Source organism: Simochromis diagramma, unplaced genomic scaffold, assembly GCF_900408965.1.
Source record: "Simochromis diagramma unplaced genomic scaffold, fSimDia1.1 OVJJ01000216.1, whole genome shotgun sequence".
NCBI classification, from domain to species: Eukaryota; Metazoa; Chordata; class Actinopteri; order Cichliformes; family Cichlidae; genus Simochromis; species Simochromis diagramma.
The window spans coordinates 12,878,893-12,894,017 of NW_024386883.1; the positions used below are offsets into that span (position 1 = coordinate 12,878,893).

The following is a 15,125-nucleotide window of genomic DNA, read 5'->3' on the forward strand; positions in this document are numbered from 1 at the left end:
TTAAGAGTAAGACCCTGAACTCTTCTCTCCCTCAGTGGTTGCCATCTTGGCTTAGTAGCAGAAACATAAGGATAATTTCAGCCAGTTGAAGGCTACATCATCAGCGTTAATTTTGATTAATGACAATTAATGACAGTCACACCATGTTTAAAGTCCATTTCTCCGTCTCTTGTTTATTTTTTAGAATTTTGTTTTATTCGTTGTTATAAATGCCAGTACAGATAAACCGGCTAATCGCTAAAATCCTCAATGCAAATAACCAAAATATAGATGATGTTTGTCATGTCTTTGCTGTTTTTTTGTTTGTTTGGGGGGGTTGTTGTTGTAAAGGTTGTGTCGATCGGATTAGCTTCGTAAACCGTGTGTACTCGTTACCCTTTGATTACTCAATTACAGAAGTACCTCATTTTGTTTAGATTAAATATTAAGCACACTGGCAAATACCTCCTTAAAAAAATAAATAATTCAGCCGTTTTCAACTGCAAATTGCTAAACGTGGCCAATATCAGTTTTATACAATACGATTACGTCAAGTAAAACAACACTGTAACTAAAACCTGCCATAAATGTTGCCATGAGACAGAGTCAGACTGATATCAGTGTGTGAGGCAATTACATGCAGACGGTTTCTGATAATACAACAATTAACTGTGATAAATCACACATCTGTCACTGACTACATAGGTAGGAATTTCTGTTTATTACATTTGTTCTCAGCAATAATCAGAATACATCCAGTTCATTTGAGTCCCCTCAAGTTGTGCTGATTGGGAAAGACTCCTTCAGACTGATGGCAACATGTTGGCAATGTGTCTGCTTTTATAAAGTAGATGGTGAGTCAGTCCAAATTGGATTGTGACTGTTTGCAGAAAAGTTGCCTCCCATCGGACAACCTGTGCAATCGCCTTGTGATTAGAAGTGGCCATTGGTGTGCAACAGCCTTAACGCTGGGACAACCATTTAGTCGCCACTAGTCACAATTAGTCACAGAATATGAAAAAATTTCAATTAAAAAAAAAATCAGTACAATTATCAGGCAGCTGGAGATGATAATCTTATTTATTTGGTTATTTGTTATGATACATGGATACATGCTGTCCTATTTTTACTTGCACGACTGAGCCATTAGCTTTCACTGAATTAGGGGGTTGTTTTGTCAAGCTGAGTCTTGGTTGATTTTTTTTTTTTAGGTTGAGCCAATTCACAAGTTTGGTCGGCTAACATTATCTGCATGTGATGAGCCCTCTTGTTCGTAGTATTCCCAGCAGGGGCGAGTCTACAGAGGGGGAGACAAGGGAGGGCAACTGCCCTCCCTGCTGTAGTGCCTTGCCCCCCTAGCTTTTGTTAACTCCATTTACACATAGGGGATTTTCAAATACTTCACTGAAGAGTGAAGTATTTGAAAATACTTACGCCTCTTTTGTGTCCCTGTAATGGTACAGTATCATCACGCAAAATATCGTGATGCTATTCTGCATCTGTTGTTTTATTTTTCCCCAACCCTAGTTTATACAATAATGTGTATGAAATGAAAAATCTGTGTTTCTGAATAGTAAATCCTTTAACCACAGGTGTAAATCTGTGTGCACATTAAACTGCAGGTATAAAAGTAACAGTACTTTAAACTGTTAGGTTCAGTTCTGAATTCTGACTTGCCATTGAGGAATTTAAAAAAATATATAGCAGTCTGTTTCTGCTCATGTAATGGGTAGACTACTAACATAGTTAGTCTACCAGTTGTACAAATACTAGTGCTCTCAGTGTTAATGTCGTTAAAATGACGTTGACGCCATAACCGCATTAACACGGCAAATCTCCGTTAGCGAGTTAGCGCGAATCGCCCCGTGCGTGGGGCTGCACGGCGTCAATGCATTAGCGCGGTTAGCTCGTTAACGTGTTAGCGCAGTCCAGCCACACACACGAGGTGATCCGTTAACGACATTAACGCTGACAGCACTAACAAATACTGATGCTGTCAAAGGGCTAAATAGGTCAAAAATAAATGTATATCTATAATCTTTTTAAAAATAAAATAAAATTTGTCCCCTTAGCACATAAACGAATAAGAAAACCAAGCAAGAGGATGATTGAATGGACTGAAGAGTACGACCAGATTTTCTCCGTGAGGAAGAAAACGAGAAAGCCTCTCCAGTTGATTGGAAAGGTAAAAATCACACAAAGTAAGCTCTTTTGTAAGTACACATTATTATATGAGCATAACAGTTTAGTATTAACCAGCCAGTGTAACTTTATACTGCTTCACACAACTCATGCAATCTGCTCTCTCAGGCCTCTCAACCCATTACCTCCATATCTGAACCCTCGGAGTGTGACAAGAGCATGCAAGTCCAGCCATCCTTGAACTTACTTCCCGAAATACAGACACCACCCCCTGAGGAAATCTGTGCAACGACGCCCTCTGACCTACAAATTCCCTGCACTGAAAACACACCTTCACAAGATGCACCTGTTCTTTCCATCGACACGTTAACCCCTCCTCCTGAAGCAGAACCTTCGCTACCAGAAAGCATCGTCAAAGACAATGGTAGGACTATGTTTGTGTGCTTTTCTTTCTGAGGACACAAGTTCAGGTCAAGTCTCTGTGTAGACTGTGGTTGAAATATTATACGGTTAACTTTAAGATTTTCCTGCATTGGCACTAAGAAGCCTGAACCATGACCAGAAATATGCAGATGTGTTGTAGACAGCGTTGTGGCCATAGGCACGGGTATCGACGTACTCCTCTGCCATTTCAGTACTCATACCTTTCACACAGGGTCAACTTATACATGAACTCTTTTAATAAGTGGTGCTAAAGGTTCTACAAGTTAAAAGGTTCTTTCACTTGATAAGGGCAAGGCTTTTAAACTTCTCATTAGTGGTCATGATTGCCTTCAAATGGTAGTTTCTATTTGCCAGCATAAAAATAAATGTTTGACATCAGACAGAAAAGTCCTAGGAACTCAGTGAAGCTGTAAGAAGGATAATTGTAGATTTATAGAAGCTGTGGAGATCTATTGGAGTCCTTTCAAAACAACTGCAGATTCCATCATCAGTTCAAACAATTGTACATAAGTACACCTTATTTGGTTAAGTCACCACTTTGGATCTTCTGCTAGACCTTGTCAAACTGTCAGCCTCAGATGAGAGGAAGTTGGTTTGGACGTTCAGGAACAACCTAGGAACCATCAAAGGCTCAAGGCTGCTGTGAACTGGCAACTGGTGGAACACCAGTGTCGCTGTTCACAGTGAAGCCAGTTTTACATCGACACGGAGTGAGAGGATGCCGATCAAGAAAGAAGACCGTGCTCCAAAATCAACGCCTTCAAGCTCAACTGAAATTTGCAGCTGCCCAGGGGAACAAGCCAAATGCTTTTTGGAGAAAAGTTTAAAGGTCAAAGACAAAGATTGAGCTGTTTGGCCTCTAGACAAGAGGCATGTATGGAGGATTAAATGTGGAGCTGTCAAACCACATAAGAACACAGTACCAACTGGTGCATGCATGGTGGTGGTATCATTGTGCTCTGGGGCGATTTTGCTGCCTGTAGTACATTGCACAAAGTGGATGGAATAATGAAGGAGGAGGACTTCGTCTTCACCATCAACAGCTAGACGCTTGAAACTTGGACGCAGTTGGGTGTTCCAACAGGACAATAAACCCAAACACACATAAAAACTGGTTTTAAATGGATAAAGAAGGCTAACATTAGGCTTCTGGAATAGCCTTCTGAAAGTCCCGCCCTCAACCATGTTGAAAATTTGTGGACTTAAACAAATATTAGTGGAGACGTATTTATATATTTGACCCTGTGTGGATTAAAGAAAATTAAAAATAAATTCAAAGCCCAAAATTACCGCGACATTCATGCCGCTGATAAGCAGTAATAAACCTGTAATCAGAACTGTACTTAAAGAAAGGCAAACAGGAATGATACAAGAACTGGAACATGACAGGAATTCCCAAGAATTTGTAAGAATGAAGTTTGTGTTTTGTTTTAACAGGTTACAGTTCAGCGTGCAGTAAGTTAAGTGCTCAAAGTAAATACTGTCAGTAACACTGTAAAATGAGACCAGCTTAAGATGACTGGTTAAACAGGAGCTTTAACCAAATGAAGAGTAAATATTGTATTAAGCTTTATTCTTGTGCCAGTGATCTCATTACTGTAAACTATCAGTTATTATTAATAAAGCACTAGTTATTCACATATTTACACATACACAAGTATTTTAAGCACTTCCTGTCGAGCACACATAGATACAGTCAGAAGAAATGTGGGTTCATGCAGACCAGGGGAATAAACCACTGATGACCTAACCTATCTCCTGAGCCACACATAGCTGCTGCAAATGGCTTTTTAATGTAGGAAAAACCTTGAGAGTATTCCACAGAGAACCAGTCACTTTCTGTTTTGTAGCAGGCTGATAATAGTCAGTTTTTATCATCACTTATGTTATTTGGTTTGTATCCACTGCTCCTACAAATGTGTGACGGAGCAAACAAAGTCTAATGCAGGCTGTCAGTGTTTCCACACATGGACTTAAAAATTTTCTAAAGGCACATAAAACTTTGATTTACGGGTGTGTTGAAAACTTGTGATGGTTAATGCTAATCTGGCTGTGACACTTGTTTTTCCAGGAAGCGCTCCTGTGCTGGAGAAGAAGCGCAAAAGAAAACCCACTCAGAAGATCCTGGAATACTGCCTGGAGGCCGAGGCATCAACAGGCCTCAAGAAGAAGGTACAGCATGTTTAATGAGTGTACATTTATTCGTTTGGTGTAATGTTTTTGTACTGTGATGTGCCAGCTTATAAGATAGAGCTGTACATTTTATTTAGCGCAAAAAAAATCCATTTACCTTCATAAAAGCATTACATCAGATTAGATTTTACTGAGTTAGCAATTATAATTAAAAAGAAAATCTTAGTTTCCTCCTATAGTATCAGTAGTACAGTGCCATGAAAAAGTATTTATTCCATCCCCGATTTCGTAGTTTTTTGCACATTTGTCATACTTAAATGTTTCAGATCATCAAACAGATTTTAATATTAGACAAAGATTGACATCTGTCAGTCTGGAAAGGGTTACAGAGATATTTCCAAGGCTTTGGGACTCTGGCAAACCACAGTGAGAGCCACAGATGAAGGAAACTTGGAACAGTAATGAACCTTCCCGGAGGTGGTCTACCAAGACACTAATGACTCCCCACGGATGTCACAAAAGAACCTGGAACATCATCTAAGGAACTGCGGGACTAACTTGGCTCAGTTAACCCTTTAAAGCCGGTCGGAGCGGGCATGCTCCGTTTTGCCTATTTTTAAATCCCTGTAGAACCGGAACCGCGTAAGCTAGCGCAATAATATTTTTTGCATATGAAACCGGAGGAGTTGTACTTACATCTTATGCCATCAGCTTGTCCTAGGTCACGGTTTCCTTCCACATATAGCTTTGCAAATATTGCATAAAAAGCGCTTGCAGGAACAAAAACATAATATTCCAGAAACACACTTTGCCGATCCAATCAGCTGTTCGTAACACTTCCCACATTGAAACAGACGTCAGCGCGAACGATCGCATGTACGCTATTTCCTGCCCGAAACCGGAAGTGACGTCATTTTCGTGGAAAATGTAGTTTTTTACTTGTAAGCCTTAAAAGCCTATACTGGTGTTTTTAGAAGTCATGTTTGACTTTATGCTTTTCTGAATAGTTTCTGGGATGCTTAGAACTCGAATTGCACTGCTGGAAATAGTTTATTTTGATGCACATGCTATTTTCTTTGCAAATTTGCATCATAGGATTGTTTTTTCGTTTTTCCTGCAGTATATAAAAATTGCTGTATCTCAAAAATAAAACTATGAAGACACTCAAAATAAATTTCCTGTTGTTGTAAACTATTTTTTGCAACTTTTTTGTATTTAAAGTTTTGAGGGATAAACCTCTTAAATTTCTCCAAGTAGAAATATATGTGAAAAACAAAACAAAAACGATTTTCAATTTTTTTGTAGTTTATTGCACTTTTTTGCAATTAATGTAGTTACTATGGACTTAATGCATACATATTATTAAAATATGGGCTATAACAGTTGTATTGATGTATAGCAACTTGAAATGCTCCCAAAAATGGCACTACAGCATGTTAAAATATAAAATAAGCCCTGGCAGACTTGGTTCTATGGTAGGTCTTAAAGGGTTAAGGTCAAAGATCTTATGCAAATATAAGAAAGAGACTGGGTAAAAATGGCATCAATGGGAGAGTTCAAGAGACACAGAAAACCACTGCTGACTAAACAGAACATAAAAGCTTATGACTCATTAAAAGTACTCTTATTATACAGGAGGATGATCCAAAACATGGCAGCAAGAAGTTCTCTGAATGGCCAAAAAAGAAATAAAATGAAGGTTTTGGAGTACCTGAGTAAGTTCAGACTTTTATCCGATTGAGATGTTTTGGCTTGACCTTAAACAGACCATTCATGGAATTGGAATTAAAATTCTGCAAAGAAGAGTGGACCAAAACTCCTCCACAGTGATCTGAAAGACTGATTGATAGTTATCACAAAGTAGTTCTTGCTGCCAAGAGTGGCACAACCACTTGTTACGGGTTATTACTTTTTCACACAGGACTTAGCAGGTTTGGATAACTTTTTCTCCTTAATAAAAGAAATAATCATTTAAAAACTGTTACTCCATGACTCCAAGACAAAATTAGTGGTCAAAGCTCTCATTATGTTATCCACGGTCAGATTTAGTCACTCCTGCACCAGCAAGACATTGTTTTTATTGCAAGCTGTAAAGCAAATAAGTATAAGGAAAATTTTCAAAAATGCACCAGTGGGAGTGGAAAGTTCCTTGGGTGATCTACTAACACTAACACTTTGTGTATGAACACTAATTCATACACAAAGATGCAGTAGGTTTATTGCGATAATTGTGAGCAGCATGGATTAGTGACTTAGAAACAAGCGCACCTGATGAGGGAGTGCAAGGGAGCGTTTAAAGCCCTAACAAAAATGAATCGTTGTAAGTTAGGATTTTACAGGTTTTTCTCTCTGAAAACAGTGTGGCAGTTATGATAAATGAGAGGAGGCTGAAGGAGAGAATGCTTTACTATAACCGTGAACTCATTTGTTAGAAATAGGTGGGAACTGTGTGAGGTCCTGAGGCCTGAATCTCAGTTTGGAGTATAGGATTTTTCTGCACACCATTCAGGTCAGCTGTAGCGCAGATTTCAGGTTTATAGGGTGGAATAGTTTCTCCTCTGGATGAATCCTGCCTCCACCTGAGCTGTGAGAGATATCTCTGATAATACAAAGTGGAGAGAGTTGTAAGCAGCATGTAAGAACTGATGATCTGATGGTCAGACAGATGACTTTACCTTCCTAAATTCAGTCTGATGTTTGGTCATAGTTGATGTTCAGTTATGGTCAAAAAATAGAAACTTGCCACTGTGTTGAAAAAACCTTAGAAACACCAATGTGCATGTAGGCAAATGCATGACCGATGCACTGTGCTACTTAAATAAACAGCACTGCACCACGGGCATTAGAAACATTAGAATCCTTTTTCAGTCCAATAAAAACAACGTAGGGATGTTTGATTGGCCTCCGGTCACAAACATAAGCACCGGTTGAGTGTTTCCAGTCATTCCAGCATTTAAGAGATGATGGAGGGTTAATCCTCCCACACGTGTTTAGTTAAGATGTTTAGTTAAGCGCATCTAAACACGCATTATGTTAAGAGCTTCTTAAAGTCTGGGGCTTTCAAATAATGAAGTGTATTTCATTTTGTGCAAGCTTTGCTTTGAGTTATAAATAACAAACATAAGTCTAAATAATACAAGTAAAGGATTTATGCTGTGAATGCTGTGGAGATGAAGCTGAGACTATGAGATGATCAGATTATTTCAGATTATTGTGTAGTTAAAAAAACAAACAAACAGATAAACAATTTTATAGAGCCAAAAGTCCCTTTAAAGATTAAAAGTGTTTGTTTTTAATTGAATTTATTTGTTTTTAAATATTTTATTTTAAACATCACTCACCTTACATTCAATCTCAGCTAAGAAAAGAAGTCAGTGACTTTCAAAAACAAAATAAAACTTTGACAGCGTGTAGTTCTTCCTTGATCCTCTGTGTATCACTCGTAAGAATGTCTTTAGAACTGATATCGTGTAGATGAGCACCCCCAGTTTCCCCAGCAAGAGATGCGTGGAGCCTCTACTTGAGGTTGAAGTTTCTCCCAGAGCTCCCTCGTGGTCTTGTTCACAACTGAGACAAGACGGAGATGGAGATCAACAGATGGACTGGTGCATAAATCCAGTTTTCTGTGGTGAAGCGAGAGCAGATTAAGATCACAAATACAAGTGTTGAAAAGGCTCTGAAGAGAGGCTGGGCTCACCTTTAGAGACAGGACTCAATCACTCAGGAGGGGCTCAGGGTACAGCTGTTGATTCCTCCACATCGAAATGAGCCAGTTGAGTTGGATCAGCCATGTGACTAGGATGCCTCCAGGACATCTCCTAGATTAAGTGTTTTGGGCTTGTCCTACATGCTGGAGGGATTATGTCTCTCCACTGGCTTGGAATCTTTGTGTCCCCCGAGAAGAGCTGGAGGAGGTGTGGGCATTTCATCTCAGACTGATGCCCTTTCCAACCTGGCTGGAATAAACGATGGATGGATGGGCATGGATGGAGTATTCTAGCCTTAAAATGCTTTTGAGAATTGCAGATAAGAGCTACAAACAAAGCAAAAAAAGAAACACTTGAGCTAGACTTTTTTTTTGTTTGATAGACTAAAACAATGTTGGTTTAACTGCAGTCATTTTTGACAGTGTTCCTCTTTGTTCCAGGTCAAAACACTGAAGACTAATCCACCTCCAACTCCTCAATCTGGTCAGTGAGTTTTCGTAAAGCCTTCTAAATTACACTGTAGTGTGCGGTATCTCATCCAGGACTACTTTTATTTAACTTAACAGTAGGTAGCAGGCCTATATCTGTATTAGAGGCAGGCTCATAAAGACATGCTTGATCAGAGGATTTTTACTCATCTGCCACTTTTTCTTCTTCTCCTCCACTTGCCCAGTTTTCAACTCTTTGGGAATCACATTAATAGTGTAAAAATACAAATTTATGTCTGTGTTATCTTTGGTATTTTCCATAGTTTTTATTAAAGAAATGAGAACAAATAGTGTTTTTGTGACAGACCGCTAGTAACAAAGTGTCCAGAGATACAATTTAGAATTAGTGCTTTACTAAATTATCTGTTATATGTCGACACGACACACATCATCCCTTGGGTTTTGTATATTTATGCTCGACTGACTCATAGGTCAGTGTTAGTGTTGGCTTAGAAAACAAACAAACAAAACATGAGTGGAAAAGCAGCAGATTTAGAAAGGAGAAAATATAATAAGTAATTAAATGTTGTAAATGAAATAAAATAATCATTGTGTACATGTTAAATCTATAAAGTGTAATTACATTATTTGTTCGGTGGGTTTCAAACATTTTATGACACAGAAGAAGAAGAAGTTAACATAAAAAAAACTTCCAAGTCACCGGATTTTCTTTTTTCCTTGTAAATTAAATTTGGGAAAGCAGCCAACTAAAATACGCTCTGAGGAGTCCAGATGAATTTACAGCCAAGCGTATTTAATCTGCACAGTTAATGTAATTTAATATGATGCTAAGAGGAAGTCCTTGTTGTTATGAGTTGAAAATCTTGAAAAGCTAGTTTTTCTGTCTTACTGTTTCAAATATGGTTTTCTTCCACACAGACTGCTCAGCACCACCCCTAAAATCAAAGAGTAAGCCACTTCCAGCATCAGAGTCCACACCGGCGACGACCTCTGACCTCTGTACGCCCACACCTTTGGTTCAGACCAGCACTCCTGCACCTTCTGCTCCAGAGCAGTCTTCGCCAGAACCCGGACAGGAGGAGACGGCACCAGCCGATGTCGACGATCCTCAACCGGACGACGGTAAAGCCGAGGACATCAAAAAGGACGGAGCAGAGTCAGAGGTTGGTCGGCTTTACTTTTTTTAAGTACAGCAATAATTAAAATTGTTGCTATGCAACAGCAAAGTCCTGCTTTGTCTCCTCAGGGTGAACCATCCAGCCTGGACAACAGTTTCTGCTCCATGAAGGACGACTTGTCACTGTGTGACGACTCACTTTTACCTACGAGGAAGATCATAGGGGACCGAGGAGGCCCGGCTTCCATGAAGGAGAACATATGTCAGGTGAGCTTTCAGCAGTTTAGTGACAAAAAGATCCCTAGAAATGTGTCCAGAAGCTCCATAAGAAAAGGTTTCATTTTAGCAGTGATAGATTAGAACGCTACTTGTGTCTTTACAAGAAGCTCTACAGCGAATTCTCTGCTGCTAGGGTGAAACCTGTATTCAAACATTTTATCACAGCTTGCATTTCTGTTCAGTTCATTACTGTATGGTTAGATCTAAACAACAGTTGGCAGACATTAGATGTTTTCCTCTAAAAACTCTGAAGCCTTCATATCCACCTCGCAAACCATGCATACATAAGACGTAAAGTTCCCTCTCTCTGAGTCATTCTAGTTATGCTATGATCTCTGCTCAGGTGTGTGAGAAGACCGGGGAGCTGCTGCTCTGTGAGGGTCAGTGTTGTGGCGCTTTCCACCTGCCCTGCATATCTCTGGCCGAAGCACCGAAGGGGAAGTTTGTCTGTCCAGAGTGCAAATCAGGTAAAAAATTAACAGCTGTTCCCTGATGTCAGTACAGCCTATAATTTAATTCTTGATGTGTGAATTTTCCAAATGTAAAAATCACTACAAAAGGTCAGACTGTAAAGTCTAAAGACGTTCTAGCATAAGAAATATCCAAGCGTTTGGATATTTCTTCACTCCCCATGTTGCCTTAATCATAACGGGTCACCGCAGTGGGCGGACTTTTATTTTTTATTTTTTGTGTCTTCTCCCGGGATCAAACTGGGAATCTATGTAAACCACTACACATAGACCACTACGCAAATTTATTTATTGTTATTATTTATTTATTATTTTTAGTTTTCAAAATTTTTCTTTATTTTTGGTTTCAATTTTATTTCTGTTTGTAAGACTTTTTAGTCTGTTTTAGCAATAATTAAATAATTTTTTTAAAATAATTTTTAAAAAAATGCCTGTCATGTTTGCCATTTTATTTATTTTTGTTCATACAATAGAAAAACATTTTTAGTATTGAAATCATGTCTAGCATGGGAAGTTTTAAACAAATAGTTCACGATTAAAAACAGATTTAAAAAGAATTGTTAAAATAATCATAGTTTTATTAGGAATTATAGTTTTATTTATTTGTGTTCATTGCATTCTGGAAGCGATTAGAGGGAGAATTGAGGCCACTTATTATCTGCTGTTTTCATTTTGTTAAATTAATATGAAGATATATTTTTTTAGGTGATCATTTAAACCTGTGACTTTTCCTGTGTCCAGGACTCCACACCTGCTTTGTGTGTAAAAAGCGCGGTGAGGATGTGCGGCGCTGCATGATCCCTGTGTGCGGGAAGTTTTATCATGGCGAGTGCATCGCCAACTACGCCCCGACCGTACCCGTGAACAGAGGTTTCCGCTGCTCCATCCACGTTTGCCTCACCTGCTTCATCGCTAATCCCAACAGCTCCAACATCTCTAAAGGTAATCAGAGGACGCTCAGACCGCACCTTCGCTGTAATCACCCGTCTTGCGCCGTGGCATTTACTCTCCTCTTTACGTCTACAGGTCGGCTGGTACGGTGCGTGCGCTGCCCGGTTGCCTATCACGCTACAGATCTTTGTATGGCAGCGGGCAGTGTTGTACTCTCCAACAACAGCATTGTCTGTCCTAACCATTTCACCCCCCGCCGCGGCGTCAAGAATCACGAGCACGTGAATGTCAGCTGGTGCTTCGTCTGCACTGAAGGTACAGATGCTAAAGGAAACTCTAGACCAGACTAAACTGGTTTTGTTGCTGAGCTGTTTTCTTCACCTCAGATTTATATTTTATTTCACCTTACGGTTACGAATTACAGTCAGGTGGAAAATAAAGTACCGGTAAGGTTTTATGCCAGGATATTAATAAATCATCTGGTTCTCACAAAGTATTTTACGATCACCAACGTGTGGCATATGTCACTGTCATTATTTATTTAACAAAAACTGAACCAAAATCCAGAATTAGTGTATGAAAAACTTAAGAATACCTTTTATTGTTTCCACAAGAACTAAGATTTTTGTTTAATTCATCATCATCGTTGTTTCAAAGGCTAGAGCTGAAGACCAAATTTCTGCTCTAAGGTAAACTTTCAAACTGTTTCAAACTGGTCCAAAAACATGCAAAATCCACTGGAGATGCAGCCTCAACAGGCAGAAAAGCGTTTAGTGAAATACAGTTTTAATACATTTAAAAACATGGACAAAATTGAAGTAAAATAGACATAAAGCACCCAGAAAGGGTTAGGCCATAGACTCATTTGGACATAATCAAAGACCCAAGGCTCTTGGGAGCTCCCACTTTTTTAGGAATGGAAGTTTCCAGTTTTGGTCTGCTCTGGCAGGTGTTCTGGAAAATTTGGTATTTTCCAGTGTCTCATTGTTTACTATACCCAGTGGGATAGTGCCACAGAGTCCAACGGACTCCCACAAAATCACCACAGAGTCCCGCAGACTCTGTGGCAGCCAAGCCAAGTAATGATCTTAGAGAAGCAGTTGTTACTGCCTATCTGTCTGGGAAGGGTTACAAGTAGATTTCCAAACAATTTAAAGACCATCATTCTACCGTGAGAACGATCATTCACAAGTAGAAACTGAACACAGCTGCCAAACTTCCCAGAAGTGGACATTCCAGCAAATTTACCCCAACGTTGTTTAGCAAAACTGCAAAAAGCCCAAGAGCTGCATGTCAGACTCTCAAGGCCTCACCTGAAGTTCTTGATGGTACAATTTGGAAAAAAAGAATGAACAAGTATGGCTTGTTTTGAGAGGTTTGTAGGAGAAAGAACATGGCACTACAGCTCAGTTTTCGCACAAGTCGGATCTGAACAAACCACAAGACTACTGGAATAAAGCCCTTTGGATAGATGAGACCAAAGGGGAGATGTTTGACTGTAATGCGAAAAACGAAACAAGCCAATCAGCTGCAACATCTTATACCAGCTGCTGATGGTGGAAGTGTGATGATTTGGGCTTGTTTTACAGCAACAGGACCTTAAAGTCATTGAGCCAACCATAAACTCCTCTGTATACATACAGAGTACATATAGGACTAAATGTGAGACCAACTGTCTGACAAGCTTTAGCTGTCAGACGGCTGGCTTCATGATTCATTGATGAGAGGTTAATGCAATGCTGTCCCTCCTCCTGTGCTCCAGGGGGCAGCCTACTCTGCTGTGAGTCCTGTCCTGCTGCATTTCATCGGGAGTGTCTGAACATCGAGATGCCCAAAGGCAGCTGGTACTGCAACGACTGCAAGGCCGGGAAGAAGCCTCGCTATAAAGACATTGTATGGGTCAAAGTTGGGCGCTACAGGTCAGCTATGACCCACAGAGTCTTTTAAATCGGAAAAGTCAGACGCACGTCATCAAATCCTTTATTCTCCCATTTTCTGCTCCATAAGGTGGTGGCCGGCAGAGGTCAGCCATCCCAAAACAATCCCAGAAAACATCCAGAGAATGAGGCACGACGTCGGCGAGTTCCCCGTTCATTTCTTCGGCTCCAACGACTACCTGTGGACCTACCAGGCCAGAGTCTTCCCTTACATGGACGTGGACGCCAACAGCAAGGAAAAGATGGGTAAAGGGGTTGATGCGACCTACAAAAAAGGTAGGCAAAAGTAAAATTTGCCCTTTGATCGGTTTGATATCATGGTTTGTGTTTGCGATCGCTGACTTTTGACGTCCTTCCTCAGCTTTGGAGGAGGCGGCTGTGCGGTTCCGTGAGCTGCAGGCAGAGAAGGAGCTTCGGCAGCTTCAAGAGGACAGGAAGAACGACAGGAAGCCTCCTCCATACAAACACATTAAGGTAATGGAGGTGCCTTTACTTTGAAATCAAGCTGCTTAAATCACAAAGAAACTGTAAAAAGCTTTCTTCATAAGTTGACTTAAAAAATGAGGTTTGATTGTAATGCTCGGTGATGAGTGATACACACCTTTCTGACTCATTCAGGTTAATCGACCAATAGGAAAGGTTCAGATCTTCACTGCCGACCTCTCAGAGATCCCCCGCTGTAACTGCAAGAAGACAGATGATAGTCCATGTGGGATGGACTCCGAGTGTATCAACCGCATGCTGCTCTACGAATGCCATCCACAGGTACCGAAACACCTTCATCACGCTCATGCACAGCTACAGATGGATTCACTGACTGATCCAAATCATTGAATTCAGGTGTTCCAGTCACTTCGATGGCCACAGGTGTATCAAATCATACAGACTGCTTCTACAAGTATTTTAATCCAGTTAGTTTGGTTTAATTTTTTTCTAGAATTTTATTGTACAAGGTGCATGATCCAAGTGTTTTTAGTTATTTATTGAAATTTTCTACTTTCAGGATGTTAAGAAATGCGTTTAAAAATCTACTATGCTGCCACCAATAGCTGTGCTTGACCAATTGGAGTTTAGTGGGGCTAAGACGTAATAGTTGTATTGCTCCAGATCTTCTAAAGTTGAATCGGGAACTTTAGCGGCTCCCTGGCTGCCTGCCCTGGACTTTGCAGCCAGGTGTCGAGTATCTGACCGAGGCCGCTTCTTTACTTGCAGGTTTGCCCGGCGGCCGAGCGGTGCCTCAACCAGGCGTTCACCAAGCGTCAGTACAGCCAAGTAGAGATCTTTAGGACGCTGTCTCGAGGCTGGGGGCTCCGCTGTGTCCATGACATTAAAAAGGTAACCGCAGTGCTGCTGCTGTTGCTGCTGGAATTCCCATCATAAGCCAGGAGTGAATGATCCACGTTTCCCGTATGTGTTTGTTCTCTCAGGGTCAGTTTGTGAGCGAGTATGTCGGGGAGGTGATCGATGAGGAGGAGTGCAGGTCGAGGATCAGACACGCTCAGGACAACAACATCTGTAACTTCTACATGTTAACTCTTGACAAGGTACGGCTCAGAGCCACGCGTGTTTTTAGGGTG

General features: G+C 40.4%; 1 protein-coding gene across 6 annotated transcripts in view; it reads left to right on the forward strand.

Annotated features, from left to right (window-relative positions):
* nsd1b (nuclear receptor binding SET domain protein 1b) overlaps positions 1 to 15,125 on the forward strand; it is a 34,085-nt gene that overhangs the window by 13,988 nt on the left and 4,972 nt on the right. For all 6 annotated transcript variants that reach the window (XM_040032352.1, XM_040032350.1, XM_040032351.1 and 3 more), the window contains 15 exons: positions 2,052 to 2,164; positions 2,290 to 2,545; positions 4,637 to 4,737; positions 8,846 to 8,888; positions 9,773 to 10,017; positions 10,101 to 10,238; positions 10,594 to 10,717; positions 11,462 to 11,662; positions 11,747 to 11,926; positions 13,374 to 13,530; positions 13,619 to 13,824; positions 13,910 to 14,022; positions 14,167 to 14,313; positions 14,761 to 14,883; positions 14,976 to 15,092. In XM_040032352.1, the coding sequence (XP_039888286.1) occupies positions 2,052 to 2,164; positions 2,290 to 2,545; positions 4,637 to 4,737; positions 8,846 to 8,888; positions 9,773 to 10,017; positions 10,101 to 10,238; positions 10,594 to 10,717; positions 11,462 to 11,662; positions 11,747 to 11,926; positions 13,374 to 13,530; positions 13,619 to 13,824; positions 13,910 to 14,022; positions 14,167 to 14,313; positions 14,761 to 14,883; positions 14,976 to 15,092 (2,264 nt within the window). The remainder of the gene's footprint in view (positions 1 to 2,051; positions 2,165 to 2,289; positions 2,546 to 4,636; positions 4,738 to 8,845; positions 8,889 to 9,772; positions 10,018 to 10,100; positions 10,239 to 10,593; positions 10,718 to 11,461; positions 11,663 to 11,746; positions 11,927 to 13,373; positions 13,531 to 13,618; positions 13,825 to 13,909; positions 14,023 to 14,166; positions 14,314 to 14,760; positions 14,884 to 14,975; positions 15,093 to 15,125) is intronic.